The sequence below is a fragment of the Anser cygnoides genome, chromosome 23, assembly GCF_040182565.1.
Source record: "Anser cygnoides isolate HZ-2024a breed goose chromosome 23, Taihu_goose_T2T_genome, whole genome shotgun sequence".
Lineage (NCBI taxonomy): Eukaryota > Metazoa > Chordata > Aves > Anseriformes > Anatidae > Anser > Anser cygnoides.
The window spans coordinates 1033852-1049193 of record NC_089895.1 but is presented as its reverse complement, the minus strand read 5'-3'; the positions used below and the strand labels follow the sequence as shown (position 1 = coordinate 1049193).

Below are 15342 nucleotides of genomic sequence, written 5' to 3'. Positions count from 1 at the left end.
AATCCTTTGGGGGCATAGGCAGGTGCGTTTCCTCACAAGGTGGGGGGGCACAAAGCCCTTTGGGGCCGCAGCCGGCTGCGTTTCCTCACAAGCCGCGGGGGCGCAGAGCCCCCTTGGGGGCAGGACCCGGCCGTTTTGCCGCGGGGTCGCGCAGGGCTCGCGAGTCCCTTTCGGGGGCAACCCCGGGGGCGTCTCCTCGCTGAGGGGCAGGACTACAACTCCCGGCAGCCCCCGCGCGCCGCCATTGCGCCGCCGCCGCCGCCCGGTGCGCGTGGGGCCGCGGCCCCGGGGCGGCCGCCGCAACCGGGGCCCGCCATGAGCTCAGGTCAGCGGGGGGGGGAGGGGGGGTGCCGGGGCCGCATCCCGCGAGGGGCCCGTGGCGGCCCGAGCGGGGCCCGGGGTTGTACCGAGCACAGCCCGGGGGGGGTCGCATCCTGCGGGACGCGCGGCCCCGCGAGGTGCGGGGACGATGCGGGGAAACGAAGCCCCGGCACCGCCGCCGCACGCCCCGAGGCGCTGCGGTGCCCCGGCCCCGGAGGCTCGGCAGGTCCGCGGCTGCTCCGGGGCCGTTGGAGCAGAGCGTCCGTGCCGGCGGTGCGGTCTGTGAGGATGCGAAAGGACCGGGCGCAGGCGGCAGGGCGCGAGCTCCGCCCGTCTCCGCTTCCCTTCGGCTCCGCGTTCCCCGGCCCCGAGCGGAGCCGCTCGAAGGCGGCCCGGGGAGGAAGCGCCCGGCGGCAGGAAAAGGGCGGGGGTGCGGGGCCCTCGTCGCTGCCCCCTCGTCGGGCCCTTGCCTCGTGCCCGTCTCTCGCTCCGGCAGCGCAGCGCTCGGGGTCAAACCCCGGCCGCTTGGTTTTTTCTGTTCTGTTTTTTTTCTTTTCCCATCGCACCGCCGAATTTGAGGCTCCCCGGGGCTCCTGCGGGAGGCCTGGCAGGGGAGAAGCGGCCTGGCTCCAGCAGCGGGGACGGGAGGTGCCCTGCTCCTGGCTCAGCGCGCCCAAACGGAGATGGGAGGCCACGGGAAGGTGGGCGCTGAGCAAGGTAGGAGCCCTTGACTCAACCGACGTCTGGGGAAGCGCGGGGGGCCGGGATATACGTGTGTCAGATTTTTTCTCCTCGCTGGGCTTGCCCAAGAAGGGTGCTCCTCCACCGCAGCCGCCGGGTGCTTGCCCCGGCTCTGGCCGCGGGCCGGCACGCGGCGCGGGGGCGTGAGGAGAGGGCCCGCCAGTCCCCGATGCCCGACGGGGGGGAAACGCCAGTGCCCTGCAGCCGCGCTTCCTGGAAGGCCTTTATCGCTGCCGGCGTCGTCAGCACGTGGCAAAGCGAACGCTGCCCGTGCTGCCGCCTGCCCGCTCCTGCACAATCCCTCGTTGCAAGGTGCGAGCCCAGCGAGGGCGAAATAAGTCACCAAAATCCACCCGTGGTAGATTTGGGGCTGCTGCGGGGGGCTCCTTGCCTACGAGGATTTATTTTTCCACCCATCCCGAGCGCTTGCAGGTGGATGAGAGAGATTTGCCCAGGATTACCAGCAACGGCAAAGCTTGAACCCGGTCCTCCATGTACAGACCCTGTAGCTCTTGCTGCTGAGCCCGTCTCATCCTGTTGTTTCTCCCAGCCTTGGGGCTTTTTCCTGTCTGTGCTCCCACGGCTGATGATGCCACGTCTGGGTAGGACCCGACCGCCTGGAAATACACGTTTGGCTCCGGATGCGTGGCAGGCAGGCTGTCCTGTTTCTCTCCGGTAGCCTGCACAGGGAGTTTATGTTGGAAAAAGCGCCGGAGAGAGAACTGATGAGATCTCATCAGCATTTAACCCCTTGCTGGGTCTGGCTTTGGAGCTTTTAAATATTGCTGCATGTGACCCAGACGCTGACACATTCAGTTTTCCATCCCTCATCCCTCCTTCCTGGCTTTCCGCTCCTCCTGATTTTTTCTGTTTCCCCATCTCCAAGGGCCTGGATGGACCTTGCCAGCCCCATCGCACCGACCAGCGGGGGCCAGCCCTTGCAGGCTGGACGTTCCTCTTCTCCTGTGCAACTTCCAGCCCGCCTGTGGAGGGAGGGAGGAGGATGCTCAGGAACCCCTGTGTGGAGCAGGGAGCATCTGGTGGGGACCATGAGAGCAGAGGAAGATCTCCAAGTCCCCTTGGGGTTTGCTTCGAGAAATGTGCCCGCAAAAAGGCTGCGGCTGCAAAGGGAGCTTGCAGAGGAGGTCTCTGGGACCGGTGTCCTTCTGCTTTCGGTGTGCGTGTTGCTGCTGGGCAGAATTGCTTTCTCTCGGGGTGAAATTTCGGGGCAGGACCAGCACTGGCACGTGCAAACGGTCCCCAGCTGGGGTTGCTTTTCGGGGGGGTGTTCAGAGCCACGAGACGCGTAGGCTCAAGGTGTCCAGCTCTGGTCTGGTGCAGGGTGCTCCAGCCCCTGCTAGGACACGCGCTGGCTCCCAGGGTGCCCTGAGCATGTTTCTGCCCTGTTTTCCCCCAATCCTCAGCAGCAGGAATTGTGTTGCTTCTCGGAAGGGTGCCAGGTAGCACCTTAGAGCAGCGCTTTGGGGTCGGCGGGGGTACGTTGCTCCCGTTCCCTTTGCACCCCCGGCAGCTCACAGGGCTCCTTGGTTCAGGTGCTCCCGCTGCTCCCTCCTCACCTGGCTGAGTTTGCGACCGCTCCAGAGACAGAAGCAATCACTTCCAGCCCTTCACCGCGGGGGCAAACCGCTGCTGCGGGGGCAGGAGGAGGAGGGATGCGGCTGCCCCCGCGCCGTGTTTGCAGACGAGGTGTGGCCGCTGCGGAGCAAACTGGTCGCGCAGCTTCACTGCGCTCTGCCCTCCCTCCCTTCTCCCGGCGCCGGATGCTTCCCGGATACATCCACCGGCAGGCAAGGCGACGAGGGGCATCCCGACCCCGTCCCGGCCCCGCAGCCGGCGGGGTAAGGCTGGGGGAGTCAGGCGAGAGCTTTGCTCGCTCGTGGTGTTTGGGACGCTGCCAGGATGGGCGCAGGAGGTGAGAAAACCCACGGGGATGGGGTCGTGCAAGTGTTGCGCCGGGACCAGGTGTGGCAGTGCTCGCACACTCCTCCAGAAGCTCTGCGGTTTGCAGGGAAGGGTGAGGAAAGGCAGAGCAGTGCCGCAGAGAGCGGGGAGGCGAGGTGGAAAGGCAGCGGTGCTGCCTGCTGCGGGGAGCAAACGGGTCACCTGCACGGCATTTCAGCTGGCTCCCCTCCTGCAGCCTGCTGGGGAAGAGTCCGACTTCGCCCCTCCTCACGGGCTGCACAGCCCTTCCCGTGAGGGCTTTTATTTGAATCGAACCCTCCCTTGGGCCTCTTGCCCCCAGCAGACGAGCTTTTGGGGCTGGACGGAGCCCTGCGAAGGGCTGCCAGCAGCGCCAGGAATCCGGCCGGGGTGGCTTTTCCAGGAGCTCCTTTGCGACACCCGCGTGCAGCGAACAAATCGGTAACGCAGCCCGCCCCGGTGCCCTCCTGGAAACCTGCAGCCAGCTAGGAAACCGTCTGCTGGCTGCAGGGCTGCGTTCGTGTTCGTGCCACGTGGTACTTCCCACGCTGCTGCTCAAAGAGACCGCGGCCGCTGCGCCCCGCGGGGCGATGCCTGCCTGTGCGAGCAGCGAGAGCGGTGCGTGTGGCTGGGGCATCGGCCCGGCCCCGCTGCCTCCGCGCTCTGGCACGCCGCGGGTTTCAGGCCAGGGCGGATTTTGAGGCGTCCCGGCTGTTTTAGGGCTGTGAGGGCGTCGCATGGCGGGTTGCTGAACCTGCAGGTGAAATGACAAAAAGCGGCTCTTGCGGCCGTTTCCCAGCGCCCAGGCCACGTCCGGCAGGCAGGAGGAAACGCGGGGAGCAAATAAGCGTGAAAAGCGGCTCGGGAAAGCTTGCCGCGCGCTTGACCTGGCTCTGCACCAGCTCTGCTCCCTTCCCCCTGGCTCTAAGCCGCTGTTCGTGCCAGCTTTTCTCCCCGGGCTCCCTTGGCATCGCCCGCATGACCGTCACGTGCGGCGGGAGCCGGCACGGGGCTGGCCGGGGACCTCTGGGGTGTCCCCTGCCCACGCGGCTGCTGCGACCCTGAGCGGCTCCGGGTTCCTCCCCTCCCTCCATCAGCCTGGGATCTGGAGGCAGGTGAGGCTGCAGGTCCCGGTGCTGGCGCTCCCAAGGACGTCTCGTAGCGGTTCAGCACGAGGACCTGCCTCTCTGGCTCCTTTCGAGCCACTGCCACCCGTCTGGCGAGGCTCTCGGCGCCCGTCGGTAACGCGTTTTCCCCCTCTTTGACTTTGCAGACAGCAGCAGGCTGCTGGGCAGCCCGCGGCCGGGCTACGGGACGCTGCAGCAAGACGCCGATAAATCCTGCATGGTACGTCCGAGCGCTTCGGTGCGGGGAGGGAGGCGAGCTGGGGGCGGGCTGGCAGAAAACCGTTTATTATCAGCAGAAGAAGGCTGTTTGCAAGCAGTAGAACGAGAGAGCTGTTTCCTGTGGTGTTTTCCTTGCCGTGAAGCTGCCCTCGGTGCCCCAGAGCAGCTTGTCGCGCCAAGGGGCTTTGATCAGTTTAAGATTGATAACCTTATTGGGGTTGATCGGTAAATAAGCCGGCAGCCCCATAAGGATGAGCCAGCCTGCAGCCTGTTGCGGGGCAGATATCGCAGTGGGGCCCGGCTGCAATGGGGGCACGTGAGGGGGCCACGGACGAGCTCGGAGCCAGCCCGCGTGGCACCGTGTCCTTCCAGGAGGTCACCGGCTACCAGACCAAGCCGTGGCGGGTGGCCCTGTGCCACGCGTGCTCCGTGCTGACGGCGGGGCTCCTGCTGCTGCTCTTCCACTGGAAACCCAGCCTGGAGGTGCGGGCGAAGTGCGAGCCCTGCGCCCTGGGCCAGGCAGACTGGGTCATCATCAGGGTAAGCCCCCGCGGGGCTGCGGGCGCGGGGAGCCGGCGGCTGCCGATTCCCCCCCGCTCGGACCCTGCCGCCAGCTGCGGGTGTGTTGCAGGACCGCTTCGGACAGTGCTTCACCACGCGTGTGCGGACGGAGGCGCTGGGCGAAGGCAGGTGAGGGCAGGGCTGATCCCTCACGGCCCTTTTAACCCCGATTTACCCTTCCTGAGACAGCTGGTTGTGCTTCTGAGCAGCTTTTCCAAGCTCCTGTCCCGTCCCCTGCGTTACGTTACGTGGGGGAAGCACTTCGGATCTGTAGCCCTGACTACGAAGGGTTGTGCTTGCAGCAGTGCCAGCAGATGGGGAGGGATTAACACTCGGTTTCCCACCCCAAGCAGCCTGGAGCATCACCCGGGGGCCAGGCCGGAGGACCGGAGGACCAGCATCGTCATCGGCGTGGCGGACGAGGAGGAGAGCCGGGACACCATCCGGCTCCATGAGAAGGAAGAGGTAGCGCCAGCGACCCCACCTCTGCCCCGTAAATCCTCTCCCTGGGCAGGGGCTGCCCTCCTGTGCCATTAACACCCTTTTTTTCTCCCTCCTGCTCTGCTCAGAAGAACACCTTGCGCTACTATCTCTTCGAGGGCTTGCGTTACGTCTGGATCGAAAGGTGGCAGGCGTACTGCAAAGTCAGGTATTTCTCTCCCCCTCCCCGCCCCGTAGCAGCAAGCCTCTCTGCATCCCTGTGCTGCTCCTCTTGGCCCCTGAGCCCCCCCAGCACTGTCCTAGCCCATCTGTAAGTTGCACGTCCGCACTGGGGCTTTTCTCCGTGTTGCAAAGCCTTCGGGCACCGTCTGTGGGGCAGCGAGCAGGGCTGTCGCAGTGGGGAGAGGAGCCCGAGCAAAGCTCTTTGGCAGCTGCCCCGAGCGGCTCGCTCGGGCACTGGATGAGCGCTGCGCTGCTCGCGGATCTCCAGACTATGCCCCTTTTGTTCCTGCTCCCAGCCTTGGCACCCACAAGCCGTGGCCGAGCCCAAGGAACAAGATGCTCTCTCTTTCCTAAAGGGTTTTTTGTCGCCGAGGACCTGGACGTGCTGTTTGTTCCGCCGGGCCAGGCTCCTGCTGATTTTGAATCCATTTCTTCTTGTTTCTCTTACCCCCCCGGGCTTGCCAGCGTCCTGGATGAAGGCTGGACCTGTGCGGATCTCCACCTCTCCCAGGCTGGGCTTGACCAGCAAGACCACAACACCAGGTAGGGATTCAGCAGCTTCCTGGGACACCCCGTTGAGATTTTTCCAGGGTCAAGCAAATTCTGAAGCGTGGGATTTTTCTCACAGCCAGCCCTCAAAACCAAGGACAGCTTTGAGGGCTCAGTTACAAGTGGTAATAGACCATTGCATCATCATTTAAACACCTGAAATCTTTACCATGCTTGAAATGAAATGGAGTTAAAATAGTAGCTTTTATCACCGTTAACCAAATTCCCTGGATATGAGACCACGGAGTTAATCTGGGCCATTTCCAGGTGATACACAGAGGTCACGGGGCTACTGTGCCACCCACTCGCTCCCCTGGCCTGTGGAGGGAGGAAGAAGAGGGTTTTAATAGCAGCGAGGTGGTGTAGTGGTACAGAGGTGTGCTGGCCTGCCCTCGCTTGGCTCCTGCATCGCACGGGATGGGGCACATCAGGTTGGCAGTGCAGCTTTTCCCTGGTGTCTGTTTGCTCCCCCTCTGCTCTTTTCTCCCCTCTGCAGAAGGAAGATCTACGGACCGAACCTCATCGAGGTGCCGGTCAAGTCCTACGCGAGGCTCTTGGTGGAGGAGGTGCGCATCCATGGCCAGAGCTGTGCTTCCAGAGAGCGGCATGTCCCCGGCTGTGTGAGCCCCTGCGAGCGCTCCCAGAGCCTGGCCCTGCTGGCAGGGAAGAGGGGACGTTAGGAGAGGGGAGAGGACGTTAGGAGAGGCAGCTTGGGCAGTGATCGGAGCAGGCAGAGGAGGGACTCATCCTGCCCCTTAGCTCAGACAGGAGCATCCCCAGTTAGTTGCAGAGCATCCTCAGGAGTCCTGACCATAAGCAAAGCTGGGGAAGACGGAGGGCTTGGGAGAATTCAGCTAGTCCGTGCCCAGCCCCAGGGAAGGGCCAGCTTCTCCTCCGCATCAGCAGTGGGTTCCCGAGGAGCCCCGAGGTCTCACAGCGGTCTGGAGGAAGCTCTCCTCCCCAAAACCTGCTCTCTCTTCAGGTACTCAACCCCTTCTACATCTTCCAAGTGTTCAGCATCGTGCTGTGGGTCTGCGATGCCTACTACTACTACGCTGCCTGCATCTTCCTCATCTCCACCATCTCCCTGGGGCTGTCCCTCTACGAGACGAGGAAGGTTGGTGGCGGGCAGGGGCTGGGGAAAACAGAGGGAAGAGCTTAGCAAACCCCATCCCGCCCTGGGAGGTGGGTTATCTGGGATGTTAGTGGAGTAACCCCTGTTCTGAAGCTGCTTGGCATCTCTGCCGGCGCTGAACGCGGCCGGCTGAGCGCAACCCGTGCCCCAACAGCGGGGCAGGTTTCCTCAGCCCTTGCATGTGGTTCGCAGCCTGGTGCACTCAAGACCCGTTTGTCTTACGGGCACTTTGCTGTGCTTGTTGAGCTTTTCGTTCCCTCGAGGGGCTGCTAATGGCTCCCTCCCTTGCAGCAAAGCACCACGCTGCAGAACATGGCCAAGATGTCAGTCGGCGTCCGAGTCCGCCGCCCTGACGGAGGTGGGTGAGCGCGGTGCCCGCGAGCAGCCCGGGGGCGATGGGCTCCCTGTGGTGGGCAGGCAGGTGCGGGGCTGATGCCTGACACGCCGGGCTTTTATTCCAGAGGAGGCAGTGGTGAGCTCCGCGGACCTGGTGCCAGGCGATTGCATCAGCCTCCCCTCGGATGGGATGCTGGTCCCCTGCGACGCCGCGCTGCTGACGGGCGAGTGCATGGTCAACGAGAGCATGCTGACGGGTGAGAGCACTGGGACCCGGAGGGACGCCTCACGTCTCAGCAGCCCCTTTTCCCATTCTTGTGTTCACCTGTTCCTGCACAAAGGCTGCCGGAGGGGCTGGCTGCGTCCTGACACCCTGGGGTTATAAAGCTCCCTCTGCGACGTTCCTCACCGCCGCGGGTTTCTCCTGCAGGGGAGAGCGTGCCAGTGATGAAAACGCCTCTCCCGGCCTGCAGCGGGGCCGCCAGCGCTGTCTACTCTCCCGAGGAGCACCGGCGGCACACGCTGTTCTGCGGGACGCAGGTCATCCAAGCCAAGTCCTACGTGGGCAAGGAGGTGCTGGCCGTGGTCACCCGCACAGGTAGCGGCGCGCAGGGGACAAGCCGTCTCCTTCAGGGCGGTGGCTTTGGACGTGCGGACCTTCTGCCCCTCTCCCGCAGGGTTCTGCACGGCCAAAGGGGATCTCATCAGCTCCATCCTCTACCCCAAGCCCGTCAGCTTCAAGTTCTACAAGGACTCTGTGAAGTTTGTCCTGTTCCTCGCTGTCCTGGGTAGGGAGGCATTGCCAGGAGCGGCCAGATTCCTCTCGAGCGGTTGAACCCAGGCTCCCCGCTTGGCTTTGTAACGGAGCCCGTTCTTTTTCCCGCACAGCTTTTATCGGCACGCTGTACAGCATCCTCATCTTGGTTAAAAACCAGGTAGGGCTGCAGGAGCTGCTCAATCCCCGCACGCACGTGGCTGATGGACCCGGCGCCGATGCGCGGGCTGCAAGGGTGCCCACCCCGCTTAGGCACCCCTTGTGCGCCAGGTTCCCGTGGGGCAAATCATCATCCGTGCCCTCGACCTCGTCACCGTCATCGTGCCGCCGGCTCTCCCGGCCGCTATGACCGTGGGCACCATCTACGCCCAGAACAGGCTGAAGAAACAGGGCATCTTCTGCATCAGCCCTCCCCGCATCAACCTGTGCGGCAAGATCCGCCTGGTTTGCTTCGACAAGGTGAGTTTCGGGCGGCGCCGCGCCGCAGTTTCCAGCTCGGAGGCTGGTCCGGACCCGCTGCTCCATCCCCCCAGACCGGGACGCTCACGGAGGAAGGGCTGGATGTCTGGGGAGTGGTCCCGCTGGAGAACCACCGTTTCATGCCTGTCGTCTACGAGCCACGCCACCTGCCCGGCGGCCCCCTGCTCTATGCCCTGGCCGCCTGCCACACCGTCTCGCTGCTGCGGGCGCAGCCCATCGGGGACCCCGTGGACCTCAAGATGATGGAATCCACCGGCTGGGTAAGAAAAGCAGTGGGGCATCTGTCCGCGGGGAGATGGAGGTCTGCTCTGCCGGGAGAGGAGAAAGGGGGTGTTAAAACCATCCGCGGGGCAGAGCTGGGGCTTGCAAGGCTTTGCCGTGGTTTCAGCGCCTGGAGATGATGGAGGAGGATGAAGGCGAGCTGCCCAGCTTCCAGCAGTTTGGGACGAAGGTCCTGGCCGTGATGAAGCCTCCGCCCGAGGCAGAACAGCCGCCAGGCAGGGTGAGCCCAGAGGAGGCTGCGCTGTGCCGACAGCCCTTCTGCAGCATTCCCCGAGCCTCGCGGGTTGCGTGGCAAAGCGTGCTGTGCTTCGCAGCCCCAGAGAGGTTGCACCTCCCATGGCAGGAGCTCCTGCCCAGCCCTGACTCTCCCTTTTCCCCCACAGAAGCACCAGTCACCCGTGGGGATCCTCCGGCGCTTCCCCTTCTCCTCCTCCCTGCAGAGGACAAGCGTCCTGGCAAAGCTGCCTGGTGAGGATGCAGCCCAAGCCTATGTCAAGGGGGCACCGGAGATGGTGGCCAGCCTTTGCAGGAAGGAAACAGGTACGTGCCTGAGCCACGGCTCCCCTCGCTGGGCCTCCGCGTCCCAGCTTGATTTGGGAACCGTTGTGACCTTGCTCCTCCCTTGCGGTCGGCAGTGCCCCCGGATTTCTCCCAGATGCTGCGGCTCTACACCACGGACGGTTTCCGCGTCCTGGCTCTGGCTTACAAACCTCTGAGCACGGTGACGACCTTCGAGGAGGCCCTGCAGCTGACGAGGTTGGCGTGACTAATGTTTCTCTCCATTTAGATCCCATTCACTTTGTTTTCAGGCATGTCTTTGCCAGAGGTCCAATTTAGGGCACAGGCTCCTGAGCTGTTTCCATCAGTGCTGGCTGCCGCTTCCAGCTCTGACTGTAACATGCTGCCAGGGAGCAAGGGAAAGGTCCAGGGCGAGAGAGGCCAAGTGGCAGTGTCAAACCCAAACCCTCCTTCCTGCTGCAGGCAGCTCTGGTGCTTGCGAAATACCCGTAAATGCCGGTAACGTGGTGGTGGGCTGGGGCCTTGCGGCAGCAGCTCCTGCAAATCGTGGTAGCGGGATCGCCTGCTCTCCTCGAGTGGTTCGGGGGATGTTTTGTACTCTGCTGCCCTGCAAGCTGCCCCATCCTGGCAGCCTGCAAGCAATTAAACCCTACCCCATGCTGGAGCAATTGCTGGCTGCCTCCCGGATGGATTGGCCGGTTTACACCTGTCGATCCACTCTTGTTGAAGCCAAACAGCTCGCTGTATCCCGACAGGGACTCTGCAGAGAGCAGCCTGACCTTCCTTGGGTTCCTCGTCATGAAAAACGTCCTCAAGCCAGAGTCCGAGCCCGTGATCCGCCTCCTGAGGAACGCCAACGTCCGCCCCGTCATGGTGACAGGTGACGATGCTGGGGGGACAGGGACACTGGGCCTGGGGGTGAGATTGGGCACAGAGGGGCCGTAATGTGCAAGGGATGAAGGGTTTCTCCACCAGACATCAGCGGCCTGAATCTGGCAGGAAGCACAGCGAGGGCTCCCGGGACCTTTTTTATGTGCATCCCCGATACTTGTTTGCATTGTGCCCCTCTTGGCTGCCCTTGTTGATGGATCTGCAGCTGTAGAGAGGTGGGGATGTGCAGGCTCCTCTTTCACCAGCGCAGCATTAACCCTCAGACCCGGTGCGAGCAGCTTAAGCAGCAAAACTGCTCACTGTCAGACCCCCGACGGCACGAATGTGGATGTCCCGCGAGCATCCCGATTTGCGCAGCTAGCAGGGTGCTGCAGCAAGGCAAGCAGCGCCTGCCAGGCTTCGAGGACCGTTTTTGGCTTGCAAACATCACTCTTGATAGCTCCACACCGCTGCCTCTGCCTGCAGGAGACAACATGCTGACAGCCGTGAACGTGGCCAGGAGCTGCCGCATGGTGGAGCCCAAGGAGCAGGTCATCTTTGTGAGCGCCTGCCCGCCCAGCCACGACAAACCTGCTGCCCTGAAATTCATCCCCGCCGAGCTCTCACAGGGCGAGGAGCAGCCGGAGGTGAGCCTGGAGGCAAGGTCTTGGGGGGCTGTGCCCAGCCCGGAGCACTGGGCTTCTTCCCAGTGCCGCTGTCTTCAGAGGCGAACGGGAGTGTGATCCTGCCCCTTTATTAAACGCCTGCTTTAGGAGAAGGTAACCTGCTCCTTTCTCTGGGAGCATGTCCCAGAAACGGTGGCTCAGAGCTGCTCCAAACGCCCTCGCTGCATGCAGCTTGCGCGGTGCTCCTCAGACAGTGCTCACGCAACGGTTGTGGGGCTGGGCAGTCGGCACGGCAATCTGTAAAAGAAGCCTTTTATCCAAAATCAAGGCAATGAGCTGCTTTCCCTGCCGCTCGGTGTGCGCTGAGGGAGCGTTTCTCCTTGGCAGGGTCTGTACCAGCAGGATGGGTGCCTCCCGCAGCCCTGCCACCTGGCGCTGAACGGCAAGTCCTTCGCTGTGGTTCGCGAGCACTTTCCTGAGCTGCTGCCCAAGGTTCGCCCGTCCCCATCCCTCCTGCAGGGAGCCACGGGCCGGGTGCTGCCCCCTGGGCGCCAGCACTGAGCCGTCCCCTCCTTGCAGATCCTCATCCGAGCAACAGTTTTTGCCCGCATGTCGCCCGACCAGAAGACTCAGCTGGTGTGCAGCCTGCAGGAGCTCAAGTAAGTCCCCCAGGCCTGAGATGTGGGGGGGTAAAAGGGGGCGAGTGGACACGAGGAATTTCTTGTGTGCTGGAGGCTTTCCCAGCTCGGTTTTGCATCCCACCCCCTCCCAAACACAGGGACTATCCCAAATACCTGGGTGCAACCTTGAGGACTCCAAAGCCCCCAACTCTCCCTGTGTCCTGGTGTCACTAATCGACCCCTTCTCACCGCAGCTACTGCGTGGGGATGTGCGGGGATGGGGCCAACGACTGCGGGGCGCTGAAGGCAGCCGACGTGGGCATCTCGCTCTCGGAGGCAGAGGCATCTGTGGCATCGCCGTTCACCTCCCGCATTGCCAACATCGAGTGTGTGCCCACGGTCATCCGGTGAGCAGCCAGCAGCTTCGTGGTGGGGATAAAACCAGGCGGAGGGGTCTCAGTGCCTCTGTCCCCTCTTCGGAATGTGGCTTGCAGCACAGTGGGTCTGTTTCGGTCTGCAGGGAGGGCAGGTGCTCGCTGGTCACCTCCTTCGGGGTGTTTAAGTACATGGCCCTGTACAGCCTGGTGCAGTTCGTGTCCGTGCTGCTGCTCTACACGGTGAGTCCGTCTGTCTGGGCAGGAGGTGGGCAGGGCCGTGGGGGGATGTGGGAAGACCGCTCTGGGCAGCCGGCGGGATGCACCGCACCATGCTCGGGGCTGCCTTCGGGTGTTTCCCACTCACCGTGTCACGGCTGGATTTTAACCCTCCTGGCTGAGAGCGGCTGGTTTCTCCCTCCCAGATTAACACCAACCTGAGCGACTTCCAGTTCCTCTTCTTCGACCTGATCATCACCACCACCGTGGCGGTGCTGATGGGTCGGACGGGTCCCGCCAAGGAGCTGGGAGCCGAGCGTCCCCAAGGGGCGCTGATCAGCGTCCTCGTGCTGGGCAGCCTGCTCCTCCAGACGGCTCTGCTCATCACTGTGCAAGTCCTCAGCTACTTCATCACCGTCTCGCAGAGCTGGTACGGGACCCGGCTGCCCGCCTTTGTGTGGGTTCAGCGATGGGGACAGCGTTGACTTTGGCCAACCCCAAGGAGGTATCAGGCCACCTGGCAGCGAAAGGCTGCTGTGTGCTGATGGAGCAAGGGGTGGCACAGCATCCAGACTCTCCTCTCGCCTGTCCTTTCAAGCCCCCCTCTGATCCCCTGTCTTCTCCCCTGCCTGCCTTAGGTACGTGCCACTGAACAGCACGGTGACGGCTCCCCAGAACCTGCCCAACTATGAGAACACCGTCCTCTTCTGCGTCACGGGCTTCCAGTACCTCATCCTGGCAGTCGCCATGTCCAAGGGGTACCCATTTCGGGAGCCGCTCTACACCAATGGTGAGGATGAGACTGGCTGTGTGGGCAAGGGGGGAAATCAAGCCTTCAGCCTCTTCCACAGCCCTCTCCCTTCTTGCCCTCAGTGCTCTTCCTGGCGGTCCTCGTCATCCTCTTTGGCCTCATGGTATGGCTGACCCTGTATCCGCTGGGCTTCCCCAAAACCCTGCTGAAGCTGCAGGGCATCGATGACTTGAATTTCAAGCTGCTGCTGCTGGGAATTGCCACGCTCAACTTCTTCGCCGCCTTCGTGCTGGAGGTGGGCACGAGGGCATTGGGCTCACAGGGGTTTTGCAAAGCCCGTCCCATCCCACATGCCTGTCTGAGCAACGCCTTCCTCAAATCCTCTCCTTCCCCTCTCTTTGCTGCAGACCGCCCTGGACCACGGCTTGCTCAGCTGCTTGCGCAAGCTGCGCAGGAAGAAAGCATCCAAAAAGCTTTTCAAGAGGCTGGAGAAGGAGCTGAGCCAGCAGCAGCCATCTTGGCCACCCCTTAACGAACCGCTCATCGCTACTCCCAGGCTGTCCATCGCCGTGAGATAGCAGGCGCCGAGCCTCCCTCCTCCCTGCTCTGCGGGCAGGTGCTGCCCGCCAGTGCTCGGCTGCCACCGTTTATTTATTTGGCCTCGTAGCAGGGCCGGCCACAAGCATCTGTGCCTGGCTCCAGCGTGACCCAGAGGCGTCCGTCCCAGGCAAGGGATGCAGCAGGTGGCCGAAGATGGGCAGCACAGCTCGTCTTCCCCACAGGGAGACCCTCGGCATCACAGCTGTGAAGCCACACGCTCCAGAAAGGATGTGGCCGGTCTTGCGGCCGCGTCCAGCTGAGCCCTGGCCGAGAGGAGGCGGTGGGAGATGCTGGAGGAGCACAGTGGGGAGTTTCGCATGGTGATGCTCCCTTTCTTCTCCCCCCGAGCCCCACGCCCTCCTGGCTGGTCAAAGCCACGAAGTCAGGGGTCCCTCTCCTGCTGGCGGCGGTGGCACCTACCCTGGCCTTAGGGCTCTGCTCACTGTGAAGAACCCGCTTCCTCCTCCCCTGGGCTGCCCTGGATGTGTAGGAACTGTTTACAAACCACCCCAGCTTTGCGAAGGATGCGTCTTGAGCCAGCCATCAACCGCTGTGTCCCACTGAGAGGCTCGGAGCGTTTCACGCAGAGCCGAAGCGGGTTTTGCCCTTCGGTTCACCAGAGCAGCTAGAAGGGCAGCATCCCCTTCCCCGAGCTGCGGGAGGTTTCGGCATGGGATCCAGCAAAGTCCCTCCGAGCCCTCTCCACGTGAACACAGTGGCGATGCTTCTGCAGAGCGCTCCCGCCGCCGTCTCTGTCAGGCAGGAGCTTTGTAGCATTAAAAACCCCGGATCTCTATTTTTTAACTCTGTTCCAGTGCATAGAGGTGTAAGTGCAGTTGGGAGAATGGCGTACCACTTCTGGTTTTCATACGGTGCTGTTGTGAGTGTGTCTAATAAATTAACACTATTTTCTTGACCACTTCGCCTAGGCTGGCTGGTATGAGTGGGCTGCTGGGACGGGGTGGTGGTGTGGAGAGCATCAAGCGGAGCAGGTGAGAGGGGTTTGGGGTCACTTGGTTGTCCACCAGGGCAGGAAAATGCTGTGGGCACTTTGTCCCTCATGCCTGAAAGCAGAGAGCCCGGGGACAGCACCGCTGGGATTTCGGAACAGGCAGCAACCCAAACCAAGCAGTGGCGCAGCAGCTGTGAATAACCCCCAGCCTGTTTCCAGCTGGAATTTCCTAGAAAAAAAAAAAAAAAAAGAAAGAAAAAAAAGAAAAAGAAAAACATAATTGCTGGAAAAAAGCAGATGTCCTCGCCAAGACGGCTCTCCGTGCAAAAGCGCTCATCGGGCAGCGTGTCTTCCTGCAGCGGAGGCGCGTGGAAGTCGAGAGAAGCCGGTAGATGGAGGTGCCGCGTCTGGAAAGGGAATTGCCGAGCTCTGCAGGTGGGGAGAGGGAAGGGGCAGCTCGGTGCCGCGGGGTGGGGGTCTCTCGGCCGCCCCTCAGCCCAGCTCCAGGCAGGGAAAGCTGTGGAGTCTGAGCCCCCGCAAGCACTAGCGGTGCCTCTCTGCCCTCCCGGAGCTAGGGATTAGATCAGGAAATGAGGCACAAGCAGAGGTAAGAGGTTTCCTGAAATCCTAGCCAGGGTTTGAGCTATTAAACCAGGCTTCCTGAGCAAAAGGGAAAAAAAA

At 62.7% G+C, this 15342-nt stretch overlaps 1 protein-coding gene across 9 annotated transcripts; it reads left to right on the top strand.

Moving 5' to 3' along the window:
• The first annotated feature begins 242 nt into the window (after window positions 1–242).
• Window positions 243–14625, top strand: ATP13A2 (ATPase cation transporting 13A2). 9 transcript variants are annotated; one of them, XM_066981930.1, is made up of 29 exons: window positions 243–325; window positions 4277–4350; window positions 4722–4889; window positions 4981–5039; window positions 5264–5375; window positions 5483–5559; window positions 6039–6116; window positions 6619–6688; window positions 7105–7239; window positions 7549–7615; window positions 7719–7850; window positions 8024–8191; window positions 8271–8381; window positions 8482–8528; window positions 8639–8827; window positions 8902–9108; window positions 9237–9350; window positions 9514–9670; window positions 9766–9886; window positions 10405–10529; window positions 11006–11166; window positions 11533–11637; window positions 11725–11804; window positions 12020–12172; window positions 12286–12382; window positions 12565–12788; window positions 12997–13148; window positions 13232–13404; window positions 13517–14625. In XM_066981930.1, the coding sequence occupies exons 1-29, from the start codon at window positions 316–318 to the stop codon at window positions 13685–13687; spliced, it is 3537 nt and encodes a 1178-aa protein (XP_066838031.1). In that variant the 5' UTR covers window positions 243–315; the 3' UTR covers window positions 13688–14625. The 9 variants fall into 9 exon arrangements, with proteins under 9 accessions (XP_066838031.1, XP_066838030.1, XP_047904627.2 ...); XM_066981929.1 differs by having other exon boundaries at window positions 5261–5375; window positions 5480–5559; XM_048048665.2 differs by lacking the exon at window positions 243–325 and adding an exon at window positions 428–1038.
• Window positions 14626–15342: the final 717 nt, after the last annotated feature.

Coding starts and splice junctions, on each gene's coding strand:
- ATP13A2 (XM_048048662.2), top strand. CDS start 1,005: ATGGGAGGCCACGGGAAGGTGGGCGCTGAGCAAG. Junction 9,351..9,513: donor CAGAACAGCCGCCAGGCAGG/GTGAGCCCAGAG, acceptor TTTCCCCCACAG/AAGCACCAGTCACCCGTGGG. Junction 11,167..11,532: donor AGGGCGAGGAGCAGCCGGAG/GTGAGCCTGGAG, acceptor TCTCCTTGGCAG/GGTCTGTACCAGCAGGATGG.